Source organism: Choloepus didactylus, chromosome 16 (assembly GCF_015220235.1).
Source record: "Choloepus didactylus isolate mChoDid1 chromosome 16, mChoDid1.pri, whole genome shotgun sequence".
In the NCBI taxonomy this organism is placed as follows: Eukaryota; Metazoa; Chordata; class Mammalia; order Pilosa; family Megalonychidae; genus Choloepus; species Choloepus didactylus.
The window spans coordinates 1,619,816-1,647,289 of NC_051322.1; the positions used below are offsets into that span (position 1 = coordinate 1,619,816).

The 27,474-nt window shown below is 47.2% G+C and overlaps 2 protein-coding genes across 2 annotated transcripts; one reads left to right on the plus strand and one right to left on the minus strand.

Annotated features, from left to right (window-relative positions):
• Window positions 1-1,326: 1,326 nt before the first annotated feature.
• On the minus strand, window positions 1,327-23,901 carry SALL3 (spalt like transcription factor 3). The gene is given in 5 exon segments (XM_037806207.1): window positions 1,327-6,993; window positions 8,314-8,654; window positions 8,871-10,978; window positions 10,980-11,760; window positions 23,718-23,901. Coding segments are annotated over 5 exon segments (3,744 nt in total). The 5' UTR covers window positions 23,800-23,901; the 3' UTR covers window positions 1,327-6,561.
• Window positions 23,798-27,474, plus strand: LOC119511873 (collagen alpha-1(I) chain-like). Its single transcript, XM_037806365.1, has 3 exons — window positions 23,798-23,941; window positions 24,037-25,108; window positions 26,371-27,474. Exons 1-2 carry the CDS (start codon window positions 23,798-23,800, stop codon window positions 25,096-25,098), a joined length of 1,206 nt encoding a protein of 401 aa, XP_037662293.1. The 3' UTR covers window positions 25,099-25,108; window positions 26,371-27,474.

Sequence of the window (27,474 nt, forward strand, 5' to 3'; positions counted from 1 at the left end):
CAAACAATATACTAGGCTTTTTTCAAATTCTCTAAAATGTACTGAAATTATGAAAAATGTTTGGAGTTTTGCTCAGAAGAAATTTATTTTTTTTACAAATATTTATTGATAAAGTCCATTTTCCCAAATTGCCTGAAGCCCCTAATTGAAAATCTATACGGTTAACATGGCTAAAACTATCTGAGATATTGGTGACCTTTCTATTCTCGGTCTCTGATAGTCTATTTCCACAGCTGGTGCAGTTCAAAATTGGCTTCTTTCACAAGTTGGTACTCTGTTATCAATATGTAATAAGGAAAGATATAGTAGTTTCCTGGGTGAAATTATAGGCTGGTTCAATTTATTACTCAGCATTAAGAGTCTATAGATTGATGCTGAATAACTGTATTGTTGAAAAAAAAATGCCCTAAGAGCATCTACCTTCTTTGAACTATTAGTACAATTTTTACAATTCCCAAATATAAAATATCTGACTAAAAAAACTCTTTTCTTAATGATTCCAACCTTAACAGTTAAGATATCCTTAAGGAATGCAGCTCACCACCACTGCCTGCCGCATTGCTTGGCAGAATCTAATGCTGTTACTAAAAATCAAACAAAACAAGCAAAATAAAAAAAGTTTGAAAGCACAGAAATGTAAAGGAAATGTTAATGTTTCTCTCTCTCCAAACAACACACACACACACACACACACACACACATTATTACCTAAAGGAATTCTGTTACTACACCAGATGATTTCATAGGGAAAAGCAACTCTAGATTTATTTTTGAAGGAAAATGGGCTTATAATTCAAACTCAAATTTATCTTTAAATTATCTGAATGTGCAAGAATTTGTTTGTATACTTTTTCATCAAGTATTCCTAAAACCTTTCCTTGGAAGAGAAAAATACTTTTTCTAAGCCTGTTTTTCTCCAGTAGCAGTGTGGGAGGCTAGCACATATTTCTTCTGGGTAAATTAAGGTCAAAGCTAGATTTGTTCTTAAGTTGCACTTGATACAGCAAATAGAAAAAAGCAAAAGAAATAGAAATGTTTTGCTTCATATATATAATCAAAAGATCTGCCAGTTCGGAAACAACTTGATTTTTGTCATTTAGATATTCATATCCCTAACCTGTAACAAGTTATCGTTATAAAATTCAGGTTCCTTTAAGGTAAGCTAGGAAAAAACCAAATAGTTGAAATTAGTGAATACGTAAAATACAATGTTTGGATAGTGAAGAAAATAATCTAGATCATCCTATAATTTTAAATTTATAAAGTATGAGGGTGTGGAACTACAAAATTCCCATGTTCACAAGTAATGACATTTGGAGCCACTGAATCAGACATTTATTTCAACATGTTTGAGTCACATACATGAGTGAGTCATCCTGGTGGGAATAGGTGCTTGCATCTTCCACTTTGTGGAAATGTCCTTAAAAAAAAATGAATCATTTGTTTTCCATTTATTGATAACTTTTGACATACCATAACACGTGTACTCTTATATCAACAACATATCTTTCTTCTTTTTCCTGTCTCACCACCGTTCTTTTTATTTTCCACTGGGGCATTCCAGGATTCAGTGAAATGCTGGGTTAAATAGTAAGTGGATGAGCTAGAGGGGGATGTATTCCAAAATACAATCTGTAATACTTCCAAAGAAATCCAGACCAAAAAATGCAGGCATAATTATAGATTAGGACTGTAAAACTAATGCTAATTGTTTAGGTTACCTAATCTTTTACTAAAGAACATTCGAAGAAGTGACCACTGCTTTCACTTGCGTACGTTTCTGAATGAAGAGCTGTATGTGTACTTGTGCAATACCCATGAAACAAATCACCTCGCTAAAAGTCTTTTTTCTAATAGAAAATGCAGTATGCATAATATTCACAGAGCTTGCTTTTATTTTACCTTAAATATAGCTGCATTTTAAAAAGCTCTGATAAGTTTAAAGGCTTTAAAAATATCAGTTAGCAACACATTTTTCATGGTCCAAAAATTATTCCACAGTTTTTTTTAGTGAAGTCATCAGATCCACTGTTCACATCTATGGCAAAATACTCTTGGGTAACATTCATATTTTCTCTCTCTATATATAAATGTTATGAATTAGTCTGTCTCATGGATTTGGGGTTGGGCAGAAAAGAGGGTATGTTAGTAGTAGTTCTTTGAAAAAAAAAACAACAGAATTTTACAAGTGGGAAGGATTTTAATAACCATGAAATTCTACCCCCTTCTTACAGAAAAGGAAACAGACCCAGGGAGCAAAAGAGTTTGGCGAGTGACGCGGCAAAGCCAGGGGACAAGCAAGTCTCCCGTGGACCCTCTCCAGTCCCCTCCCCTCGTGCCCCGGGGGCAAACACCATTTGCTTGGTACAGTGGTGCCGAGGAGCGGAGGGCAGGAAGATGCACTCCGCCGCGGTTTCACTGTAAGGTCCTCCCTCCGTGAAGGATGCTAAGACATATTACCTGATATTTCCTAAGTGAAAAGGCCAAAGGGAATTTAATTTTCTTCCTAGCATGGCATAGAATATTTTGTAGAACCAATTGTCACATTGGTAAAAACAGCAAATAGACCTGCTGACATCAATGTGTCAAGCCCTCTCTTTCCAATGAAGCACCTGTTGTCAGAAACTTTTCCAAGGAAGAACGAGTGCTCGGCTCCCTGCCCTGGCCCCAGGAACCAGACGCCGAGCCCAGAGGCCACACAGGGAGTCTGAGGAAGGGAGTCCGAGGGTGGGCTTCGGCGGCATGGGACCAATAGCCAGCGAAGGCAGTGACCTGATGTTGGCCGGGTGGGAAACAGAAGTGCAGCCTATAATACAGAAACACGCAGGAGGTGTGCTGTGGCTTTGTGGGAGACGAGGAGGATCTGGGAAATATCTGCCAAGCACCGAGCAAAAGCAGGTGCAGGAACCCACACCACTTTCGGCTTCCATGGGGATAAAATTAAGCAGTGGAGAGTTTAAAAACAATTGCTTTTTAGCCCGAAAGCAATATCTGTAATTAGTTCTAAATGCTAATGGGTCCTGTAATGAACTTAGAAGTGTATTTAAATAAATAATTTTTAGGGATTGCTGACATTTATGATTCTTTGAGTGACTGCGGGGTTGATGTGACAGAGTGACCCAAGCTTGTCAAATAAGCCATCACACCCCCAATCTTATGTCTCAAAATATTTTTTAAATATGAGAAGCAAATCCCCTTCTCCTGCATTCTAATTTATGCTAATTTCTAAAGATTGGAGGAATCTTTATTTCCCTGTGTTAAAAAAATTAAACTTAGTTTCTGATTCAGTCAGTTCACATTTCACAGTATCTAGCCTAGCATGAAGCCACACGGTTTAATTTCTAAGGCTTTCGATAGCAGCCAGAAGGCTGGCGTGGCCACGGTTAGGCTGTGGTTAGCTCCTTTAACAGCACCCGGCACTACCCAGGTAAAAATTACTGTGGCTTCTAAGTAACAGCAGTTATGTTTTTTTTCAAAAGTTTTTTTTTAAGAAGAAAGAAATGAATTATATATTTTAATATCCTGGAGCTATTTGTCAAAGGCAGAGCTTATTTTAAAATGAAGGGCGTCCTCCACTTGGCATTAACAGCTAAGGTACTGAATTCAGTGATCTCAGTGCTGCCTGCTGCTTCTGCTTAGTAGTGCCCTGAAAATGTCTCTCCATCTCCTCTCCAAGCACGTGATCTGATCCACCTGTACTTGTCTGAGTGACCCAAAGAGTCAATATTTTCACTTAATCCCGACAATGGGAAGGTAATTCAGAGAGTAGTCATTTTTGGACATTATCAGGTTTCCAATACCTAGGCATTTTCTACTCTACCTTCTTCCATCATAGATCTAAAACATCCACAATCAAGAGGCTGCATTTTCATTTTAGAAAAAAGTAAAAAATAACAATTTCGAGACCAATCAAGACACACTGAGATACTGCTTAAAATCTAAACCATCAACCCTTTGTTGACTTTCCTTGGAGAAACATCACTGACATACACCCACCACAAATGACCACCACCTCAACGTCCACTTTTTCCATTAGAATAATCAAGGAATGCAATTCAGAAATAATATTACATCCTGCATTTTATTCAATTCCATATGACAAAAATAGTAACCTAGACTAAGACATCCATTTCAGTCAGTAGATGTGTCGAGCCACAAGATTTGATAATAAAAAATATCGGATCTAGAGAACAACCCCAGCTGGCTCGGGAGGCCCCTGGCCCTGCGTGGCACCACAGTATAAAAATAGTGTCTCTCTTTGCCACGCAGAGTGGGGGCTGCCCCGGACGCCGAGCAGCTCAGCCTCACCTGCCACGGGGGCCGTCTTATTTACAACACTGTACATTTCTCTTCTTTACGTTATATACACATCCTTTTGGGAGGACAGATAACACTACATGGTACCAAAGACTAACCAAAAATACAAAACAAAACAAAAACGAAAACAAAAAACACAAAACACACACCAAGAACAATTCACACCAAAAAAGGACACAGATAAATAATGAAAACATTCAACTGCTGAAATACAGCAACATCAAGCCACCTTGGTTTTCTCTTCCCAATGCCTGAAACACCCCCAAATAAATCATCTTGTGATCAAACATGGTACGATACAGGGCTGTTCCACCTCGTCAATGTAGAAAACAGAGTTGTACAGTTCAGTGTTCATTTCCAATAGAAATAAACCGCTAGTGAGTCCTCAAAATTCTTTTTGTTCAATTACGTGATGGCAGAAATAGCCTGACCTCTTACAGTGATTTTTTTTTTGTTGCTGTATTAGAAATAGATTGTTCTATTTTTCTGTTTTAACTGAGAAGACTTCACTGATTCTCCAGGGGTGATAATACAACTCCTTGCACTGTTACGTAGCCACCCGCGATATCCCTTCAACAATTCTGCTGGGAGGGAGCTCAGGGTGTCAGGTTCCATCCCGCTTGCGATGCACAAAAATGAGGTAGTACACAAAACGTTTTCTCTTCAAGTTTAGATTTTGCCCCAGCCTACAAGCATACTGGCTCACGGTGGAACCCATCCCTTTAGTTATTGAGGCAATTTGAACAAAGTAAATCAGCCGAAATTGTAGTTTTGAGTAATCAGAGGACACTGTGCTTTGTCTCAATCTGAGAAGATAATAAATAAATCAGGAATTCAGAAAATTTTCAAGTTATGACTGATTATACTGCCAGATACTTAATATTTCTTTCCAGTTTATTGTACACAATAACCAGTGCTATTTGGCAGTCAGCGTCTTGTCTGGGTGGGTATGTGAGAAAGAGACACGCTAGTTTACAGTAAAATTATACCTCCACAATGCTCTCTCTAGTTATTTCCTGGCTGGTACTGATGTCACAGTCCAAGATTAATTCATCGAAGTTACGTGTTAGGGGTGGTCACAGGTTTAAATGGGTTTTGTAGTAAAGCTAAATAAATCATTTTAAGAACTGGCAGGCCCTATTTTGTTGAGGAGCTGACAAATCTCGGTGGCTTTTCTGTTTAAGTAGCATAGATTTCTCATATTGTTTTACCTTATCACAAAACAAGAAACTGTAACAGTTTTTTTTTTCATTTTCCTTAAACCAAAGTACTATTTATAAAATACTTTACATCTTTTTTTTAAATTTTCAAATTATAGACAAACCTCCCTAATACAAAATACTAAAAGTGCAACAGTATAAATTAAGAGTTTGCAACCACATTATACAAACATTACCTTTTTATTGTACAGCTCTGATAACGTGAAACAGTTACTCACAACTGTTTATAATGTTGTGAATAATTTAGGGTGATGTTTGTCTGTAACTGGTTTTTCCAATCGTTGAGCTACAGACCATACTACATTTTTTCATTTCATACAACAATGTCCACACAGCAGCTACAAACATTTAAATAAAAAAAGTTTGTTACTGACAGGTACTTGCACATGAAAAGCATGCTATCTTTCCCAATAAAACGTCACAATTTTGCCTGCATTGAAATAATCCACTTATAGTATAACAGACCTTGCTTTAAAAAAAAACAAAAACCACATAGCCAGGTGTATTCTGCAGTACAAAAGCTTCATTAAAGGTTGGGGCTATTATATTGTCTGTTACCCGCATAATCTTAACATTTATAAATACTACTGACGCAGATACTGTATTAATACACTGCATTGGGGTTTTCAATCACTGCTGTAAGATTAAGACTCCTAAAAACTTGGTTCGAGTGTCTAAATAATCTGAACAAAACCACCAGATAGGTTTGACTGGAGTGCCGCAGGGAAACCCCTTTCTTCCCTCTTGGGAGGAGAGACAACGTGGATGTGTTCTAAGCTTCTGGTCCCGGCGTGGTTTTCCAACGACTTCTTTTGTGACTTAGATTTACTGAAATGGTTGTGGAGTTCTCAGTAACAGTCAGACTCACGTTGAAAGAAGTACCATGCAGCTCGCACAAGACAACTTCCCAGCAGCCACCCGTGGCTTCTCTGCTGTGGGTAAAGTTTTAAAGAGAACCTAAGCGTGTAAGTCCTGGCTAGCGCTCCAACCTCAGAAGACATGGACCAGGTCCGAGCCCACACGCCTAGTTGATGCCCAGCTCCTTGCCGTCCTCGATAAACCTCGTGAACGGCCGGCTGGCTCCCGTGTCTGAACTTGCTTTGTCCAAACCGACCACGGGTGGGCTGCAGCCGGTGCGCGCTTTGTCCATCCCCCCGGCCACGCTGCCCAGAGGAGGGATGGCGCTGCCGCCCAAACTTACGGGGAGCTGGGGGATGCCTCCGTTCTGAATGACGGAGATCTCATTGTTCTTCATGGCGAGACCGTTGGTGATGGCCGCAGCATACTGGTTCCAAAAACTGGGGTCAGCATTCATTGCTCGGGCTGCCAGATCCTTCTGGAACATTTCAGAGAACTTGAGGGCGTCGCCCCCCAGCAGCGCCATGGGGTTTTCCACCGAGAGCCGGCGGCCGCGTCTGGCAGGGGCGTTATTCCACATGTGGGTTCCCATGTGAACCTGCACGTGAGACAGGAAAAGAGAGACACCCCACAAGTGAGTGGGTTCGCATTTGCGGGCTGGGTGCGTCACTGCGCACAACCTGCTCAGGTACGATGGCGTGCCCGGGGTGCATCCGGAAACCTTCAGTATCATTTTCTCAGAAGTCTTTCTTTTCCCATCCCAAGCATCGGTTTAAGGCCAACAAAACAGCTCTGTGAACTCTGATGAGCACTGCTTCCTTAAACTGGCAGCATTTCTTTCATTGCGTACAACAAACAAACCCAGCAAATAAGTTAACAAATATGTCCTTTCAGTTGACAAACTTGACAATTTCCCCCTAAAGTGTAAAAACCACAAGGCGGCCAAGAGAATGTGTCAAAACCCAGACGCTGGAAGATCTAGGCCCTCTGCTCCCCCACCCCCCGCTCTTAAATCGCCTTATATTTTTGCACTCTTCATTTAACCTTGCCTCTTTCCGCCATCCCTTCCTTTCCAACAAGAAGGAAGCAATTTTAAAACATCCTGGGGGCATCTGTGGTCAGCACTCCACTATCTGCTTTTTCTTATCAAAGAGCATCCAGAATACAGAACAAGTTTTGACCTTTTAAACACCTCTGAAGAGGCCACAGATACCCCCATTGGCTGTTTCCACAGGTGCAGCACACAGCCTGGAAACCGGGTACTGAGCTGAGTGTGAAAACACAGGCCCACACGAGGATACCCTGTTTCTGATCAAGATATTTTCCCATGCAAAGAAAACATACAGATAGGAATAAAACATAGCTTTTAGTTTTCTCTGGCGCTCGTTTTCTGGCCCTTTCTACGCTGGGAAGCTTGCAAACTCATCTCTTCTAACCCAACAGCCCCTCCCGGCCCCCCAAGCTCGTCTTGACAGCCACGTGGAGGAAACCACACGGAACTCTTTAGAAACTGCTCAGCAAACCCCACCAGTGTCGTGGCGCTCTGGCCTCCGGGTATTATCTGAACTATGTGAGGGCTTTCAGAGGCCGAGTTATTTCCTATCGCAGGCGCTGGACTCGGGCTGCCTGCCACATCGTGTGTCATGTGGCCACCCAGCTGTGCGTCGCGGCGGCCGAGGCCAGTGGCGGGCCCAGACTTGGCTCCCGTGCCCAGGTATGCCAGCACACACACACCTCTTGCACACGCGTGGACACAGACAGACACACGTGTGCACTCCCACTCGGCTCTTCCCTCTGTGTCTCACGGCTCCCGGCCAGAGCACAGTAAAACCACTGCCTGCGAGGCCCAGAGGGAGGGGCTGCTGGAAGCCCGCTCTCCTCATGCCTCAGTTTCGGGTTTGAGGCGCTCTCCTCTTACCTTGAGGTTCCCCTTGGTGGTAAACGCTCTACCACAGATTGTGCAACCAAATGGCTTTTCACCCGTGTGCGTGCGCTCGTGAATCTGCAGCGCGCTCGCCGAGGAGAAGGTCTTCCCGCATGACTGACAGTTGTGCTGCTTGGGGGTGCGGCGCGGCGGGGGGGCCAGCAGGGGGGTGATGCCGGGGGTCAGCGTGGTCTGGGGCCCGGCGGGGACCTGGAGGCCAGCGGGGAGCAGGGGGCCCTCGCCCAGCGGCGCCGGCTTGCCGTGGCCGTTCACTTCCATTTTGATCATGGTGGGCGTAGCACCGGTCACCAGGCTAGGAGAGCTTTGTCTGGGACCTAGAGCAAAGTTGGGTTCAAATAACTGAGAAGGAAGCTCTTTTAATTTGTGCGTCAGTAAGTGCTGTTTTAAATTACCCACAGTGGAACACCCGCGACTGCAGACGGTACAGACAAATGGATGCTCTTTAGTATGGCTGCGGTAGTGAATTTCCAATGCACTCTTACAAGCAAAAGGCTTGCCACAGATACTACAAACAGTACTTTGAAACTTACCGCGCTCCCTGTTCAGGAACAGCAGGCTAAAGGGGGCCTCTTCCTTGACGACGGGCCGGCCGGGGTTGGCGGCCGTCAGGTCCAGGGCACCTCCGTTTTCGGGAGCAGGCGGGGGGCTGTCCGGCTTTTCTGTCTTTAGGGGCATTTCCTGCAGCTCCTCCTGGTTGCCCAGGCCGGGGGACCTGCACGGGAAGCCATCGCCGTTGCTGTTCATCGGGGACAGGGCCTGCATGGAGGACGAGGACTCGGACGTGGCCGGACTGCCCGCGCTCCGGCTCTCCAGGTCGCCCACCGCAGACAGAGAGTCGCTGCTCAGCTGGTCGCTGCCCCCGGACCCATTTTCCATGGATTTCAAGCCGGTCAGCTGCGGACAGCTCATGACGGAGTCGATCATCTTCATCTGGTTCTCCAGGGCGGCGATGCTGGAGATCACCGAGGGAGGCGACGGAGGGCGGGAGCCCGAGTAGGACAGCAGCGGCTTGGACGAGTCGCTGGCCGTGTCCTTGAGCTCCGGGTCCTCCTCCAGGGAGTTCTCGTCCATGTCGTCCTCGTAGCTGCTCAAGGTTTCCGCGTTCTTGTCATCGTAGGGCAGCTCCGAGTCCACGGAGTCCTGGAAGCCCTCGGGCAGCGGCGTGTTGGGGATCTGCCCCCCCATGTGCATTCGAATGTGCTGCTGGAGAACAACGGCGTTTGTGAATTTCTTTTGACAGATGGGACAGGAGTGCTGCACCCTGAGTGGCGGCTTTGCTCGGTGGACGCCAAAATGTGTTTTGAGGTTGCCTTTTGTGGTGAAGGCGCGCCCGCAGATTTTGCACTTAAACGGCCTTTCCCCAGTGTGCGTTCTGTAGTGCATCTTCAGGGCACTCTGGCAGCTCAGCACCCGGTGGCAAATGACGCACTGATTGGGATCTGTCATCTTCTTGTCGATGTTCTCCACCAGCTGCTGCAGTTTTGAGGTCTCTGACGTCTGCATGGAGTCCAGCAGACCACCGAACGGAAACTTTGCCTTGAACTGCTCAGAGATGGCCGGAGGGACTGGGCTGGAGAGGCTAATGGTGACACCGCTGTCGGTGACTGCGGGAGCCAGTGGAGTGGAGGCAGCCGTGACCTGCCCACTGATGGGCACGTCTCCTGCCCTTGTGCTGGCGGGAGGCAAGCCGGCAGGCTCGGCTTTCGTCAGAGAAGCCCCAGTGAGAATTGGCTGGGGGGATCCAGCCGTCACCGGGCCGGCCGATTCGGGGCGGTTGAGGCCAGGAGACAAGGACATGCATTCGCTGGAGGCAGGAGAGGGTCTCTGTGGGGAGCGGCCCACTGGGGTGATGTTGGGGGAGTCGGCCAAGCTGCCCACGCCAGGCATGGAGGGGGGCAGCTGCAGCCCGATGGATGTGGGGACAGTGGGCAAGACGGGCTTGCTGTCCAGCCAGGTGGTCACCGGCTTCTCCGGAGGCAGTGACATTCCGTAGGGGATTCCAGAGCAAGTGGGGACATTGTCAAGGTATTCCGGAACTGGATAAGGGTTCATCTGGATGTGGGGGTACTTTTCCTTATGCCTCTGGAAGTGGACTTTCAGGTTCCCCTTTGTGGAGAAGCGATTCCCACAAATATTACACTTGAAAGGCCTCTCGCCCGTGTGCGAGCGCAGGTGGATCTGCAGGGCACTGTCACTGCCAAAGACCTTGGCACAGAACCTGCACTTATGCTTGAAGAAGGGGTCCTCGGAGCTGGCCTTGGGCTCGAACACCGACACGTTGGGGGGTTTGCCCTTGCGGTGCTTCATGAGGGCGGACAAAGGGTCCAGTGCATTGGCTGTGGCGGCAATGCTCACGAGTGGGTTGGGAAAGATCACGCTGCTCGCCGAGGTCTGAGGTAGAAGCGGGTTTGGCAGGCCGGCGGGCGAGGCGAGGAGGGCTCCGGGCGCCAGGCCAGGCGGCGTCGGGGCGCCCTGCGGCTGAGAGGCGGCACTCAGGGCCGAGGCCCCCGTGGCCACCGAGGAGGACACCGGCGGCGCGGCCGCCGCGCTGGAGGCTGAGGGCGCGCTGGGCTCGGCCGGGGCTGCGGGGCCGCCGCTGGGCGCGCTCCTGGGCGCCGTGGCCGTCCTCGGTCTGGTCTGGCAGCGTGTCGCCCTCTAAGTCCGTTTTGCTCCCGTTTCGTGCGCTTGTTCGTCTCCTTTCCCGTTTGCAGCTGCAGGGCGCCGAAAAGCCTTGTGGCGTCGCGGGGGGCGCGCCCGGGGCGCCGGCGGGGTTGAGGGGCGGCCGGAGCGGCTGGCGGCTCATCAGGGCCACCTGGCTGCGGATCTGCTCGATGAGCTGCAGCTGGTGGATCTGCTGCTGCTGCAGCGCCATCAGCTGCTCCAGGATCATGGGCACGGCCACCGCCGCCACCGCGCCCCCGGGGCCCGCGCCGCCCGCCGCGCGCGCGCCCTGCGAGAACTGCGCCACGGCCACCTTGGTGCCGAGCAGCGTCTCCAGCGTCACGTTGGTGCTGGGCAGGGCGTAGGCGCCGGCGGCCGGCGGCTCGGGGCCCGGGGCCAGGGGCGTGTGCGCGCTCGCATCGGCGCCCTTGTCCCCGGGGGGCTGCACCTCCATGGGCTCCGCCTCGGCCTCCCCCCTCAGCGCGCCGCCCGCGCCCGCCTCCTCGGCCGCCTCGCTCTCCGCCCGCTCGCTGGGGGAGCTGCCCGGAGAAGGCTCCGGAAACCCCTCGGAGGGCGGCGCCGCCTCATCTTCCTTCACGATGAGAACCAGCGGGCTCTTGGCGCAGCTCCGCTTGTGCGCCAGCAAGTCCGCCCACTGGAAGAACTCCGCGCAGCACTGCTCGCACACGCTGGGCTCGTCGCTCCCGCTCCTGCTCTCGCTGCCGCTGTCGCCGTCCGCGGCGCCTTCCCCGGGGGCCGCTGGAAAATCAGAAGATGCTGTCAGCCAGTGGCTCGCCGGGCAGCCCGCCCTCCATTTTAAAATTTTGCACCCAAGTAAAATCAATATTTTTTATTTTGTACAAATTACCCCACTTCAACATTTCTGACGTCCCAGCGTGTGCATCCTATGACTCTTTCTAGCTAGCTAATCATTTTCTTAGCACAATCCATCAAATTATGAGGCTCTATCAATTGTGGATACTGCTTCTTAATGAAATTCCATACAAGCCATTGATTTCCAATATTTTCATACAATCCGCAGCTACCTCATCTGTTGGGTACAAAGCCAGCTTTCGATGGGCTCATTAGGATTCCCCTTACCATCAGCCTTCCTCATTTCCAGCAAAATTAGAGATGCCTTTGCCAGTTCGCTTAACATCGCTAAACTAATCTGTAACCTTTCAAGCCCGAATCAGCACCTGACAGGAGGAGCCGCTGCTCGCTCACGTGTGGTCTCGGGCTACCTAGATTTATTATCTTTACACAGCGCTGAGACACTACGGATTTAATGTAATTCTATATAGCCTCTCAAATCAAGACACATTTACTTTATGCAGGAAATTTCAGCTAAATACTTTCATTTATAAATGAAACAAAGAAAACATATGCATTTCTTGCATCTCGACTCTGAAAAACGATCTCCCTGGACACAGAGTCCTAACAAACCAATCCGGGATGGTCTCATCTCTTTGTACTTCACGTATAGACATGGTAGATGCCTACATTTTATGATTTGCAAAATGCATCCCCAAATAGCATAGGCCTAAAATTAATAATGCTTAATACAATTAATTGGCTCTGTCAGATGCAATATTTCTTGGCAAAGTGAACTGAAATTACATGTTATTGTTCTTGGCCAACAGAGTTCAGTGGTTTGTTAACAAACCAGAAATTATATATTTAAAGTTCATTTATGTTGACATGTTTAACATGAGAATGTTGTAGTCAGACACACTTTTTGTACCTACTTTCATCTATTCTCATAGAAAGACTTCACAAATTATATGCTTGTGCCATGGTGGGAAACCCACTAATTGGTTACACATGTTTAATTACTGTTGTAGGCAGCTCCTTCCTCCGACTCGTACCCTCTTGTGCCGAAAAGCAGCCATGTTTAATGAACAGCTCTGATTCACACCTGATCAGACAGCCATAGGGGATTAAGAAACCAACACAGGACACCACTTTTACCATTTTCCAAATTAGGGTGAAATGTACTGCCCAATGATGATTCAGGTTCTATGTGCTGCCCTGGATATTATGGACTCAGAATTGCGTCTTGTCAACTTACGGATGGAGTGGCAGCCACAAATCAGCCCAAAGAGGAAGGAATGGCAGCTGCAGATCAGGCCTTTGTTAAAACATGCATAGTTGAGTGTGAGAACAGAACGTCTTCAAGTTTTGCATCCAGAGAAATAATTTACTGTTATAACTTCAACAATGTATTTGCAAAAACCTTTCCAAAATTTTCCTCCTTCTTTCCTTTAAGTAAGCACCGATTTTAGTAGACAATCCTGATTTTTAAAAACATCCTTTAAAAAAGAAAAGTTCCTCTACTGGAAAAGAATATAAAAATATGTTTTTGAGGCTGGCCTGCTGCTCCACATGAGGCCATTATTTCCAGGTAATTTAAACACGGCTTTAAAAAATTATTAGCAGCATTCAATTAGCATTTTCTTAACCGGCTAAACCCTGTGAAGGGGAAGAGAAGTCAGAGCCTGTGGCCCATAAAGCCCTGGGAGCCTTGTAAACCAAACTCAGGGCCAAGGTCAGACATAAGACATCTCGTTACTGTACAGGGCAAAGACGAGACGAGGCCTCTGCCAGAGGTTCAGAGTAGCTGGGAGCAGAGGCACAGCTGATTTATACTACAGATAGGCACAGCAGCAAAACAAAAACCCAGAGTACTCAACTTTGTTCAGTGTACGGACAACTTAATTTTAAACCTGATAAGGTTATGATCAGAAAAAAAAAATAGAAGCCTAAAATCTTCAGGTAAATAATTTCCTAATGATTGATAAGAAATAAGGGCTACCTCAAATTCTACTCAGGATTTTAATAATTATCACAAGATGCAAAGAATTTCTACTTTTAAATTTCTTTCAAACAGTGGAATCTTCTCCTGCAGATCCATATATATATATATAAAAAATCTAAGTGACATTAAAAAGAAAGGAATCAAACTGGAATCACGGTTACACCCTCCCTACCTTAACTATACACACAGAAATAACTATTTATAAATAGACAAGGAACAGAATTCTTTAGAGTTGTTTTCCAATATTCTAAAACTGTTATAAAACTTCTACATATAATCTAGATATTTTTATTTTAATTTTTAAAAAAGGAAAATCCCCCAAAGAAATTAAATACTGCTAATTTCTTGAAATATTTTTTACCTTAACTCCTTAGAGGAGATGAAAGGTTAAACTTACAGGGTAAGCAAAACATTTATACAGTATATAAATTTTAAATTTTATACAAGACATTTATATTTTATTAAAACAATAAATTTTTTTCATATGGGATATATATTAGGGATGGCTGAGAAAATGCTTAGGAATTAGGCTGATTCTGGACCATATAAAAAGACATTTATAGAAACAGTTTTGGAAGAATTTACTTACATAATTATAAGTAAATCACATATTTACCAAAGAACATTTCCCAGGTTTTCTTTGTAACAAACAAGGGCATGTGAAATAGGTAAATGCAACTTTTGTTTTACTCAAAGGTCTTAAACAACCTTCACAAATCTTTCTCTTCAAGACTTCAATTTTTATAATACCATTAGTTTTTCAAGGTTAAGTATTTTTAGGGTTCACTTCCAAATTCAATAGAAGTTTGGGAAGTGTTCCCATGGATAATTTCATCTTTCCCATTGGTAGATTTCCTAGATTACAGCTAATTGTTTCTCAATTGAAAAAGAAGTGTGTAGAATATTAATGCGCTTTGTGCCAAATAATAAAAGTTGTTTTATTTAATACAATTATCTGTGATAAAATACCTAAATATAATGAAAATATTCTTGTCCAATAAAACAATCTTCAAAATTGAAGGAGGAAAAAAGCATGGCATTTTGAACAGCTGGGCCTGTTAATGAACCTAACAAAACAGACAATTGTTGGATTTTAGAGGCAAAGCTTCATAATCATTTTGACTAAAAAATACTTAAAAATTACAATCAGTGAAGGAAAAACATTCTTCAATACAGTTCAGACATATTATCTTGGGCAAACAATTCAGACTCACCACCCATAATTTTTTATTGGGGGTTGTATAAAATATCAATAGCATTATCACTTAAATTCTCACATGCTCAAGCAATTATGGTTTCTCTATCAAAATTTGGATGTGATTAGCATTCCATAAAAGTTACAGATGGGCACAAACTTCATAAAATAGCCTTGAATACAATGAACACAAATAAAAAAACTAGTATTTCACATATGGAATTAAGATTTTTTTTGCATATTTTAAGAGTGTTATTAAACAATAATAAACACTTCAACTGAATTGACTGGTAGGAAATAGCATTTTTTACTAAGGAGGGCAGTTTTTTTAAAAGTAGCAAGACATTCTGCTGAACTGCCGTGTGAAAATGACTTCTGATACATTCAGAAAAGACAGAAATAAGTTACTAACTTGCCTCCGTGGCTCCTCTCATTACAGTTATTAAGTGCATATTACAGTGTGTGTGTAATCTGGCAGTGTGTGTATATATATATATATATATAAATGCTGTCTATAACAAGAAAAACCATATGAGAAAAAAGTCTGACTGCAGCTGACCATTTGATGTAACTGTTTAATGCTTCCATAGTTTTAAGCCAATATGTCAGATTCAGATGTACTTAACCATCTTTTAGGTAGATCTGCATTTTGAACTGGCCTTTACATTCTACAATAGAAGTTATTATACCCCATAGTTATGGCTTAAGATGCTTCTTGCAACGTAAAGCCCTGTCAATGAGGCACTGTGACAGTAGTAGCAAGGATGGGGAATTTATTTTCGATCTGGTTTTCATTTTCTTTTTCTCTTTCTTAAGGGGGGGATGTAAAAACAAGCATTATAAAGTTATCATTGATGTCAAACGAATTTATTTTTTGCATACTAACTCTTATAACAACTAAGAGATATGAAACTGGAAGTTTGCAAGAGATTAAGCATGAATTTATAGTACCTAGGGGTTATGTTAGAACAAGGGAAGAATGTCAACCAATTCACCAAGTCATGTGACGTAGTCTACACTCTTCCCTTCTTAGTTAACAGGAATATTTGCTCTTGGGTACTTTAAAAAGGTGACATGTATGTTTGCTTGTACCGGTTGTATGCAAATGTGTGCCCTCATGCCCAGGGCTTCCAGTAGTTCACCTGTACTTAATAATCAATCTGCTTTCTTGAATGCAGTCAGGAGGAGAAAAGAGAAAAGAGGCTAAAACACATAGAATTATTTCAGGTCAAGAGAAGAAATGTATAAAAAAATTTTTTTACAGATGGAATGATATTTGCAATTTAAGATTTTCTGGCATTTGAACTCTGTCACTGTTCAAACCAATTCTTAAGCCAGCTCTGTTTTTCTTAGTTCTCCAAAGAGGGGAGAAGTTTCCACAAACCTTTTATAGGAAGCCTCTAACAAAAGGGCAGCTTCAAAGACGATAGTTTAAAAAATATATTTTTTTCCTCTCATTGATAAAATGCACACAGAATGTTTAACAAAAGCGTTTCCATTCTTAGGATCAACTCTCTCAGTGTGAAAGAAGCCCCCCCCCCACCCCAAACTGTTTCACTATTCTCTCAGCTGTGATTAATTCCTGGTCTGTTCTTTATTAAGGTGTTTCAAGTTCTGCATGAAAATGGCTGACTGGTAAAACGTGTTTCCAGTTGTGGCAGATAGCAATCTGTTCATTGAGAAAATATCTTGGGGAATTTTAGTTTTACCGTGTCATCTGTCAAATTACCTCTTTACACAAGTGGAAATATGTATCATTTGTTTTCTTTCTCTACAAAAACATATTTATGTTCTAAAAAATGTGTCAGATGATAGGCACAATTTTTATAATCATGATGATCTTTTAAAAGCCACCAGTGTAAAACATTGTTGTAATATGTAAAAAAAATTTGAAACATAATGCCTTTTTTTTTTTTAATTTAACTATGATTCTTAGAAAGGTTGTCTTTATTTTCTCTTTTCAGGAGTGTAGTGCCTTTTAAGTAAGCTAACCAATTACAAAGACGTTGTAAAACAGATGTTTTATAATTTTGTTCATCATCCCGAAAAGCTCACCTTTATCTGCTGCACTTTTATTACATATTTTTACTTCATTAAAACTAATAAAAGGAGAAGCAAAACTTGCTCAATACAGGAATAAGGATGTTATCTCTTCTACTTTAATTAGCAGCTTTAAATGCCATGTGATCGTCAGGCACGGAGAATGGCACGGAGAATGTACTTTTCACTTTGGCTTTACCATCCTTAAAAATCTAGAAGCCTTTTTCAAGTTTTCCTAAATTGTTAGGAGACACTTATTTTCTTGCAAATTAATTCTTTTTAACTCCTTATGATAGCTTTGAATCCCATAAAGAAAGATGAATTATCACATACTGAGCCCAAGCTGTGAAACAGGAGGAGACAAATAGAGACCCCTACTGAGTTTAACAATGTAGAAGAAATTCCAGACGCAATAGAAAAATTTTTCTGTCCTTTTCCATAGACCTCCGAAGCTTGTTGCTATGGATTTGAACAGTGGAGGGCACTCTTGCTATGCTGAACGCCGGCACTGACCTGGCACTCGTAGTTTCATTGATTCGGTGGCCCAAATCTCAAATTTGTTAAGTAACAGCCACCTGTGGCAGTCACCAACTGTCTTCTGTTTGAAACACTTGCAGTTCTTCATCTGTGCTGTGAAGCACCAAGCAGGGAAACACTGTTTGCTTTGTCTGCATATATGCAGAGGCGGGGCAGCTACAACGCTCACAACTTGTCTTAACTCTCTGCCCTCGGTGCTGTATCAAATAAGATGAGGTTTGTTACCCGTCAATGTCGCACAACAGTGCTTTCATTTAGAGGTTGTGCTGCAGTCACACTTACAATGAATACACATATACCACTGTCTATGCCTAATGAAAAATATGCATACCTGAGACAGGTCAGTGGATACTAACATTTTCAATCAGAAGTTTGGTGTGGGGGCAAAACAAGGTTTTTTGCAAAGTCACTTCTGGTTAAGATGGTAAGGATTTAAACTCAAGCAAACACGATCTCATAACTTTGACATTTGGAATTAAATGCGCTATTTCATGAAATGCCTACACAACCACCCAAATGCTGAGCTCTGCAAACAGGTCATTTTTAAAATCCACTCTGCATAAAAATAAATAAGCCAAACAACCCGGACTTGTAAAAACCTAGATCTGCAGAACGTCAGAGAAGCAGGAACGATCTTGTTTCTGGGAACAAGAATCTGATCAACTGTAACAATCAGATCATCTGTACTCTGTGGGGAGGTTATTAAATCATTTCCATTACTTGTCCATGTCTAGGGAAGTTTACCCATATGCAAAAAATCAAGCTGGAAAAACCATGGCCGCTGCTCACTGAAGCAAGCGACTGTGTGTGTGTGTGTGCAGATTCTACGACAGAATTATCAAACAAAGCCGTTGAGAGGTCACTCTTGAAATACGGCCCAGGAATGCCCATGAATTAAGACAAAGCAGCACGGCACCTGCAGGGTTAATCCAACAGTTCAAGATGAAATAGCGACACAAAAGAGACCCCGTTTTTTTCCCCCCCTAAGAACTATAAACACTTGTGCTGAACGAGATGGGCATCTGATAAGCTGTGCGCAAGGAGCAAACTCCGGACTTTCTGTTTAACACTCAAATTCAGTGTTAACACTTAACAGAACAGTGGTGAGCCGTGCTGCCAGGGTCAACTGCACAGATGCACTAATTGTATTATGAGCTTGACATCTAGTGGCCACCCCTGGCAGGGCAAAGCAGGCAAAGGTTAAATCAGCAGGCCTTGTCAAAGCACTTCTAACTGCCCACCTTCGGGGAGAAGCCAGCGGCTGCTTGCTAGCACTTTGCAATCCCACCTTTCCGAGGCACCACACAAAAAGCCTTTCTGTGGCACGCGGCTCGCTAACGCTTTCAGAAAATGCAAAGGGGAGGGAGTCCTAAACGGTGAGCATAACTAACCCGGGGTCGACGGCGAAAAACAGGCCCGCAGAGGAAAATACTGAGACAGCACACAGGTATAAGGGTCTCCCTGGCTGGACACTTTTCCAGACTCAAGAACTTCTCCCTTTAATCAACAACCAAGTCCACCTTAATCTCCAACACATACAGCAACCATTCCATTATTTTAGTATTACGATTGATACTTCATACGTTCTGTAACATGGCTTGCGTTCTTCCTTTCCTTGGAAATCATGCAGTCAACTGCATTGTAAATAAATGTGCTGAAATTAGCGAGAAAGATGAAGTATGGGGTTTTCAAAATAAAAGTTTATTTAAGGTAATATAAAGGCATTCAGTTTTTACAGAGATTCCATTTCTATATAAAGTGCGGAGTGACTGAACATTACTGTAATCACAAACCTGCTCCACCTCTGGTAGAATGAGCTCACATCTTAACGAGACTGTCTAAGATGCGTTTGTCTTATTCTGGCAACTAGTCAAGAAATCATGCAGGAAAAAAATAATAACAAGAACAACAAGAAACCGGGGCGTTTCACTACTTATTTAAAAATTATGCTTCTTGAGAGTATTTTGTAGCATTAAAAGATGGTGCATAACCATTGAACACTTAAAAGCTTTTTATTTTACTGAAATGAAAGCCAGTGCCCATACTCACATTCAGGAATGCTAAGCTCCAACTGATGCTCAGCACACAGAACAGAAACCTTGGTTGTACCTTTGCCGAAATTCCAACCCCCACCCCCCGCCCCCAAAGAAAACGTTCCTTTGGCCACCTTGAGCTGAATGGTAAAGCTTCTTAGAGAGCAGCTGAAAATGAAACCTGACCCACTTTTGCCTGCTTTTCCCATCATCTTGTATACAACAAATAATCAGCTTGCTAAGTAATTCCTGCTGTTAGTCCATACCTTTCTCTTTTTCTGGCTCTGAAAAGACCTAAAAATATTGGGTTATGCATGTTGCGGAAGTTTACAATGTATTGTACAGAAAAATTCCGTAACTGTCACACAATCAGCTCTCCTTCTCTGTAAGGTGGAGGAAATTAATCGGCATGTTTTTTGGTTGACCACCAAATTATACATTTTTCAATGGGTTCAGTTTTTTAAATGCTATTTTTTAAAAGAAATGTTTGCAAATTCTTCTTTTCCTTATTTTCCTGGTTACTTACTTTTTACCTTCTGTGTCTCAAGGTAAATCAGCCTAAAAATGTTAGAAAGTGCCTTCTGTATTGTTTCCTTTTGGTATGCTGTATTGTAAATGCATGTGTTTGTGCTGGGGGAGCAATGAAGACAAACCATACATAGGCAGATAAAAGAAAAAATGGTTCTACACTGGGGACTGGCGGCCTTCTTTTCCTTCATTTAAACACAGTCTGAATACCACTGTAACTCCTTATATCACATGTTCACCACATTTAAAAGGATTTTTAAGACAGCCTATATGACTAAGTTGGCAGAAAATAAACACACTTTGAGGCAATTAGTGCTAACAAGTAAACAAGATAAGGAATGGTAAAACTTTAAAATTATAATATCTTTTTGTTCTTCCTTCTAACTAAAATAAAATACAGCTTTAGTAAGCTGTAATTTATACAACAAAGTATGGCAATATTATACCTTTTAAAGTTCTTAATAGGATGTAAGTGCTGTACTGCCACTGGAAGTTTTAATTAATTTTTCTTAGAACAAAAATATTCTGCTGGCTTAAAGGATTTCATTATTGGTGGCATAAATTTAACTGAATTCCAAAGCTGCTTCACATTTCTTTCCAATTTTTTTCAGAAATATGAACGAAATAATTTGCAAATAAGTAATTTTAACTGACAGCTCTTACTGGGAATATAAGTCTCAATAACCATTAAAATAAATCTTTACTAAAGGGCAACTTTAGAACTTCACATAAATCATTACTTTTCTCATTCCACGTAAGTCATATTTCATTCCTGCAGGGATAAGATTTGGATACGCTGGGTATTTTTGTATAGCTGTCTTTTCATTGCTTGTCTAAGAACCAAAGCCTGAAAAATCTTCATTATATTTCTTTTTTAGATATATGGTCTCTTTTACTGTAAATCAATGTGGCTGTACATCTTTGCCCTCCCAAATCATACCAGAAAATTCTGTATCTAAAATTTACTCTTAACGATATCATCTGTAGCCTTCCATTTGACTGCATTTAGATGGACCTCTTGCTTTAATTAATATGTCATGGTCCAAAGGGATACAATGGGATTATTTACTTCGTTTCTAAAACACCTACTGTAAACTAACTTAGCTCACTTATAACTTCATGCATGGCCCAATGTTTATTTTCCATCGCATTTAGCAGAATTAAAATGTTGAGGAGAGCTGATTCATGTTGGAGTAATTTAGTTTTCACAACCATTTATCTTTAAAAACAATACTTTACTTGGTTATTCCAGAAATGACGGTCGGTACATCAGGGCAGTAAGGAGCTGCAGGAGCATTCCTTAACTGAGCAGAAAACAGAGCATCTTTATGCTCCATGAACAATCTGCTTCACAATAATTAAATCAAAAAGAACCACGTTTAATAGTTTGCCTAAACTATCCTCAAAACAAGCCTGGAAACAAATGACTGGAGGGCGGCTCTGCCCTGGGGCCCCCCACCCCCACCCCAGGCCGGCTATTTTTGGCCTGTTGCAAAGTATCATCAGGAACTGTGGCAATATCTTGACTACAACTCAGAATGATTGTGAAAAACACAGGCTTGACAAAAAAGAACAAAAAACAAAACAAAAAAAACAAAACAAAAAACTCCAACTTTACTCTTACTCTTACCATGGGTGGAAAATCTAAATAGGTTTCATCTCTAAAATAAACAGAGTAATAACAAGAGGAATGCAAAATAGAACTTGTATGTAATTTACCCCATCTTAGGTTTTCAAGTGCAGGCTGTATCCCTCAACACATTTAAGTTCACCATGCTCACATTTCTGAAGTGAAATTAAAAATGAATAGCAGTGCCTCTGCTAGTTAATTGTTAAATACCAGGGCTTTTACTCTATTAATTAAAATATGCTTTAAAAGGAGACATCGCACATTTTGATAACGACCTCACAAAGCTGAGAACTATTTACATTGTTGCATTTTGGGGCTGCTGTGAAAGCCGATTTTAAGCTATTCAGGAGCCACAATAATAAAGCTTTAAAATTCCTCACTGGGATGCAATGTAGTTCTTTTGAAGCAAAGACTGTCTTTCTCATTCGGCAGAAATAAATCCATTCATTTGATCATGTAGTCATTGAAGGCAATACAAAACAAACCAAGTGTGAGAAATTCTATGTGATGAAGTAAACAAAACCCCCAAAAAACCATTTCCATGACAAAAAGATTCTTTGTCCTTAATCTACCCACCATATGCAAGCGTTTCTTTTTAGCATATCTCCTGTTCTAATCTTGGGTGACTTGGCTACACAGATAAGACTCCCAGAACGCCAGGGCAACACAAAGCCCCAAACTAGTTTAATAGTTTTATTTAATTCACGAATTCCCCAACCGTCTGATAGGCACTTTCTCCCCTCTCCAGTCCGACATAACGTCTACCTGCTTTGTCAAACTTTACAACACTCTTCGATAAACTCTCAAACTGCTTTTATTTCTGCAGTCTAATTTCTATAGCAAGAATACTGGTATACACGCCCAAGCAATTTATAATAGGTTAATCGAAATAGTTGACCACCGATTTTCCCCCTTTCTTTCGTTCTCTCTTTTTTTTTTTGAGAACAAATTATCTTATGTCTGCGCCGTGCAGGCTCAGGGTCGCCGGCGTCCCCGGCTGCCGGGCCCGCGACCGTCCCCCTCGTCCCTCCTCCCCAGCACTCTGGGGACCCCGAGCCCCGCAGCAAGCTGGGCGGTGGGCGCCGTGCGGCGGGGGGCTCGCGGCCTTGCCCGGATGACAGATGTTCTGACCTGACGTGAAGATTATAAAGTTCAGCTCGAATAAGTCAAAGCCTCCGTCAGCCTCTAACTTTCGGGGATTCGCCCCCCGCGCCGTTCCTTCCCCGAGTTCTGCCGAGCGGCGAGGCAGGAGGCCCTCCGAGTGCCCCCGTCGCTGTGCATCCAAGGGACCCAGCCAGACTGAAGGACACACTCGAAAGCGACCAAAAATATCCGCGGGCCCGCCGCGCTGAACTTCCCCCAGGTGAAGCCCCGGCCGCCTGCGGCGACGATCCTCGCCGGGGCCGAGCGGCTGGGAGAGGCCCCTGGGGCTCGGCGGCGGCGGGAGGGCAGGCCCCGGGGGCAGAGGCCGCGGCTCGGAGCCCGCACAGGCTGAGCGGGGGGCGGCCGCGCGTCGGGGCCACGCGGAGAGACAAAGCCGGCGGCACGGGGGCCTGGGGCGGCCCGCGGTCCCTGCCCGCCCTGCCGCGGCCGGCCGGGGGTTGCCGAGCGGCGGCGCCGACCCCCCCGCCGGGGCGCGCGGCCGCCGGGGGAGCGGGGTCTCGGCCCCGGGCGCCGCCAGAGCCCCCGCCAGAGCCGGGGGCGGCGCGGAAGAGGAGGTCCGACCCCCCCCGCCCGCGCCCCCGGGCCGCGGCGCTCCAGGGCGCGCAGCTCCAAGTGCCGGCGGCGGCCAGGCAAGTTTCCCGCGCCCGCAACTCGGGGGACGCCGACCCTGCGGCGCGGTCCGGGGAGGCCGGCCCGGCCCCCGGCCAACTTTCCCCCCGCCGCCCTCGCGCGCGGCCGCCCCCAGCCCGCCCGGCCCCGAGGCGCCCTCACCGTGCTCCGGGAGCGCGTCGGGCGGCGGCCGCTCCTCGTCCGAGCGGAGGTGCTGGGGCTTGGCCTGCTTGCGCCGCGACATGCTGCCAAGTGCGCGCGGGCGGCGCTCCGGGCAGGGGCCTGGGCGCCGCGGCCGGCGGGGCGGGACCGGGCTGGCCGAGGAGGCGCGCGGGGCCGGGCGGGCGCGGGCCGCGGGCCGCGCATGGGGCTGCGCAATTAGGCTGGTGAATAATGCATGGCCCTCCGCGGCGGGCCGCGCCGATTGGCCGGCCTCCAGCGCTCGCCGGGCCTATGCAAATGAGGGCGCGCCGGCAATTAGCGCGCGCCGCGCGGGGCTCCAGCCGCCGCCGCGGGACGAGGGACGCGGGACGCGGGCGCTCCGGCACGGCGCCGTGTCCGGCCCCCGACCCGGCCCGTCGGCGCCTCACATCGCGGCTCGCGGCGCTCCGGAGCCCGCGCGCTCGGGACCGCCGCGCGTCGCCGTGGGTCGTCGCCGAAGTCGCGGGCGCCCGGCGGACGCGTGTTTGGGGTGCGCGGCGGCGGGGCGGGCGCCGGGACCTGCTTGCTGACGCGAGGAGGAAACAAACTTTTGCTCGACTCCGCCGGCGCCGTCTCCGCCGCGCGCGCGGCAGCTCCTCTTATAGCGCGTCCCTGCTCGGTCGCCCCCCTCGCGCGCCCTCCCCTCCCCCTGCCAGCTGACTCGGGCCCCTCCCGGAGCGCGGGCCTCGGCGCGGGCTCTCCGTCCCCGCGCCTCCTTTGTCTGGCCGCTGGCCCCGCCGGCCGCGCCGCTGGCGGTCACTTCCTGTGGCCGCCGCCCGGCCGAGGAGCGCCCCTTCGCCCGCGGTGGCAGGCCGGGACGACGGCGCCGCGCTCGCCGCGCTCCTCAGGTGCCCCCTCTGCGGACGTCCCGCCGGCGCGGCGCGCCCTCGGCCGGGGCCGGCGCCTGCCCGGGCCGCGAGCTCCTGGGCGGCCGGCCGAGGCCCGGGGCCGCGCGCTCCGTCCTGGCGCAGGCGGAGGCGCGGGCGGCGGCCGCGGACTTGGGCGAGCAACTTTCCGGTTCGGAAGCGGCGCCCGCCGCGCGGCTCCTCCCCCGCGCTGTCTCCCCGCCCCCCGGGCCCCCGCCCCGCCACCCGGCGGCCTAAAATGGGGGGTGGGAGGGGAGGGGGAAGGGGAAGGGGAGGGGGCCGAGGGGCGGCCGCTCGCCTGCCCCCCTCCCCGCCCGGCCCCGGCCCGGAGCGCGTTCCAGGGGCTCCCGGCGCGCGTCCAGGGAGGTGCGGGGAGCCCGCGGCCGCGGCCCGCACAGGGCCGAGAACGGCAACCCCGGGCCCGGCCCCGGGCGGGAGCTTGGTGGCCACCGTCTTCCAGGGGCTGCGGAGGGTGACGTGGGGCAGGTGAGGGGTCCGCGCGTCCTCGGCCACCCCCGCACACTCGCGCGCTCTCCCACTCCCTGCAGGCCCGCGCCCGCTCACGCGCGCACACGTCCACTCCGGTCGTGCACCCGCGTCTGCTTACCCGCGCGCACACTCGCGCACGGTCCCCGCGCACTGGCCTCGCATCCCAGGAGCGGTAGCCGCAAGGAGCCGGGTCTCCGCTCGCCTCCTCGCTCGCCGCCGCAGCGCCGGCGCCCGACACAGCCTTCGCCTCAGGACGGCTTTTAAATTTTAAGTTTTACAGTTTGTCCTCGCAAGTTTCCCTGCTTGATACGAAGCTTCTCCGCGGAGGGCCGCCGGGGCTTCCCCAGTGTCGCGCGCCGGGAGGACAGCGGGCGGTGACAAGTCGGCCCCGCGGGAGTTTGGGGGGGGGGTCTCTGCCTGACTGGGGGCTCCCGGGAACGGACCCCGGCCCCTGGCGCTGCTGCCTGTCTTTCCTCGGGCTGCTGCTCCATTCTAGAAGCTTCCCTCTTCCCATCCGCGCTCTCCCGCCCACCTCTAACTGTGTAAGTTTCCCAAAGCAACAGCTTTCGGTTCTCTCCACTCCGGCAAAGGAGCAGGAAAAGAATTAAGCTGCAGGAGCCGCGCTCTGCGAGGGGCTCCAAACAGCCTCCCTCGCCCCCCACCCCATATCCCTTAAGGTTTGTTCGGGTTTAAATTTTTTGTGTGTGTGTGTCTGACATGTTCATTTAGATGGTTTTCTTTGAAAAGAAAAAATAGGCAATAAAAGGTGTCCGAAACCTAGAGTTGTCCCTTTTTAGAAAAATAAAATAAAAAGCAGCAAAACCCCCCACTTTTACAGTTAAACTTTTGGGGGAGGTATCTCTATACAGCAGTTAGGCTTCGAACTTTGGCAAAGGCCGCGAGCCTTTGGGGTTCGCTCTAGAGGCGCTGGGAATGGAAAAGTTTGCAGCCCGGCTTGGGGTGAGCGGGGCAGGAATTTTCCTGGAAATAGAGGGGCAAGGAGAAGTGGAAGGGGGAGGAGAGAAAAGGAACGTGGGGGTGGCGAGAGGCGCGGGGGTGGAGAACGAAAGTTTCCTGCAGATTTTACAGGACACAGAAGAATTTGGGGGAGCCGCAGTGGGAAAGAGATGGCGGTGACGACTTCTAGAGGAAAAAGTACACAAAACGGTCGGCGTGTATCGGACCTTAGTTAAGGGTGCATCGTCTTTTCTGACGTGGCTAATTCTCTCTCTCTCTCTCTCTCTCTCTCTTTTTACCAGTGCACTTCTGGGAGAAGAATCGAGCCCCGGCTCCCATGGCGCCCGGAGCCCTTCTCAGGAAGCGCGAACCCGGCTCGGCCCCGCAGCCCCGGCCCCGCGCGCCGTCGCCTCACTGGGCCACTGCCCGCGCTCCGGGCGCTCTCAGGGGCTCCAGGCCCACTCGGGCCCTTCCCCCGCCGGCCCTTCTCCCACAAACGGCCCCGCGCCCCCGGGATTTTCTGGGGCTTCCAAATGCGTTGTTAGTTTCGTTGACTTCCTTGCATTTTCCGCGAGGTGCGGGCGTGGGGGGCAGTCTTCGGGTCGCTCCAGGGAGACGAATCCGAGACCCCGGCCCTTCCTTCGCCAGGAGCCAGCCTCAGGGGGGCCGAGGCCTCGCACAGGTCCTGGTGCGATTGTAAACGGGAAAGTGAAGCCGGCTGGTCCCCAGTGCATTTGTGGGCACCGCGGGTCCCCTGAAGTGAGCGGGGCACGAACGCGAGGCGTGGGGCTCTCCACGATCGCCCACGAGGCTGGGCGCTCTGGGTGAAGCTGTAGGCTCCGTGTGCCCTCGGCGCGGGCTGCGCTGGGGTTTCGTTGCGAAAAACGAGCAAAGGGAGACTGGGAGACGGTCCCGACGCAGATTCCCCTCCACGAGAAGTAAACCCTGCGGTGCCCCCCTTTTTAAATGACTTGGGTAAACAAAGCAATTAAAAAAAAAACAAAAAACTTAAAGGTCGAAAACAAAAGGCACGCTCCTTCCTGACTTAACCTGCTTCCTCCCTCCTGGCTCCCTGCACTCAGATCAGAAACTTTTAATTGTTTGTATTCAGTGCGGCAAGTTTTAATGAAAACATATGTCTTCAGTTTGAATCGCAACAAAAGATTTATTGCGAAGTGATAACGTGTCAACGGAATATTTTCACAGATGAGAGCCAGGTTCTGTCCCCCGGCTGTGCCCAGATTAGAGAGAGAGGGGCTTCAAAGCTGCGCAGCCCGAGGTACCCCCGGCCCCGACCAGGTCCGTCACATGACCATCGTCTATAAAAATATTGTAATACCTACATACTATTGCAAAAACAAAAGTTGTTTTTCTTCCCTATAATTAAATCTAATTTGTTAATTGTC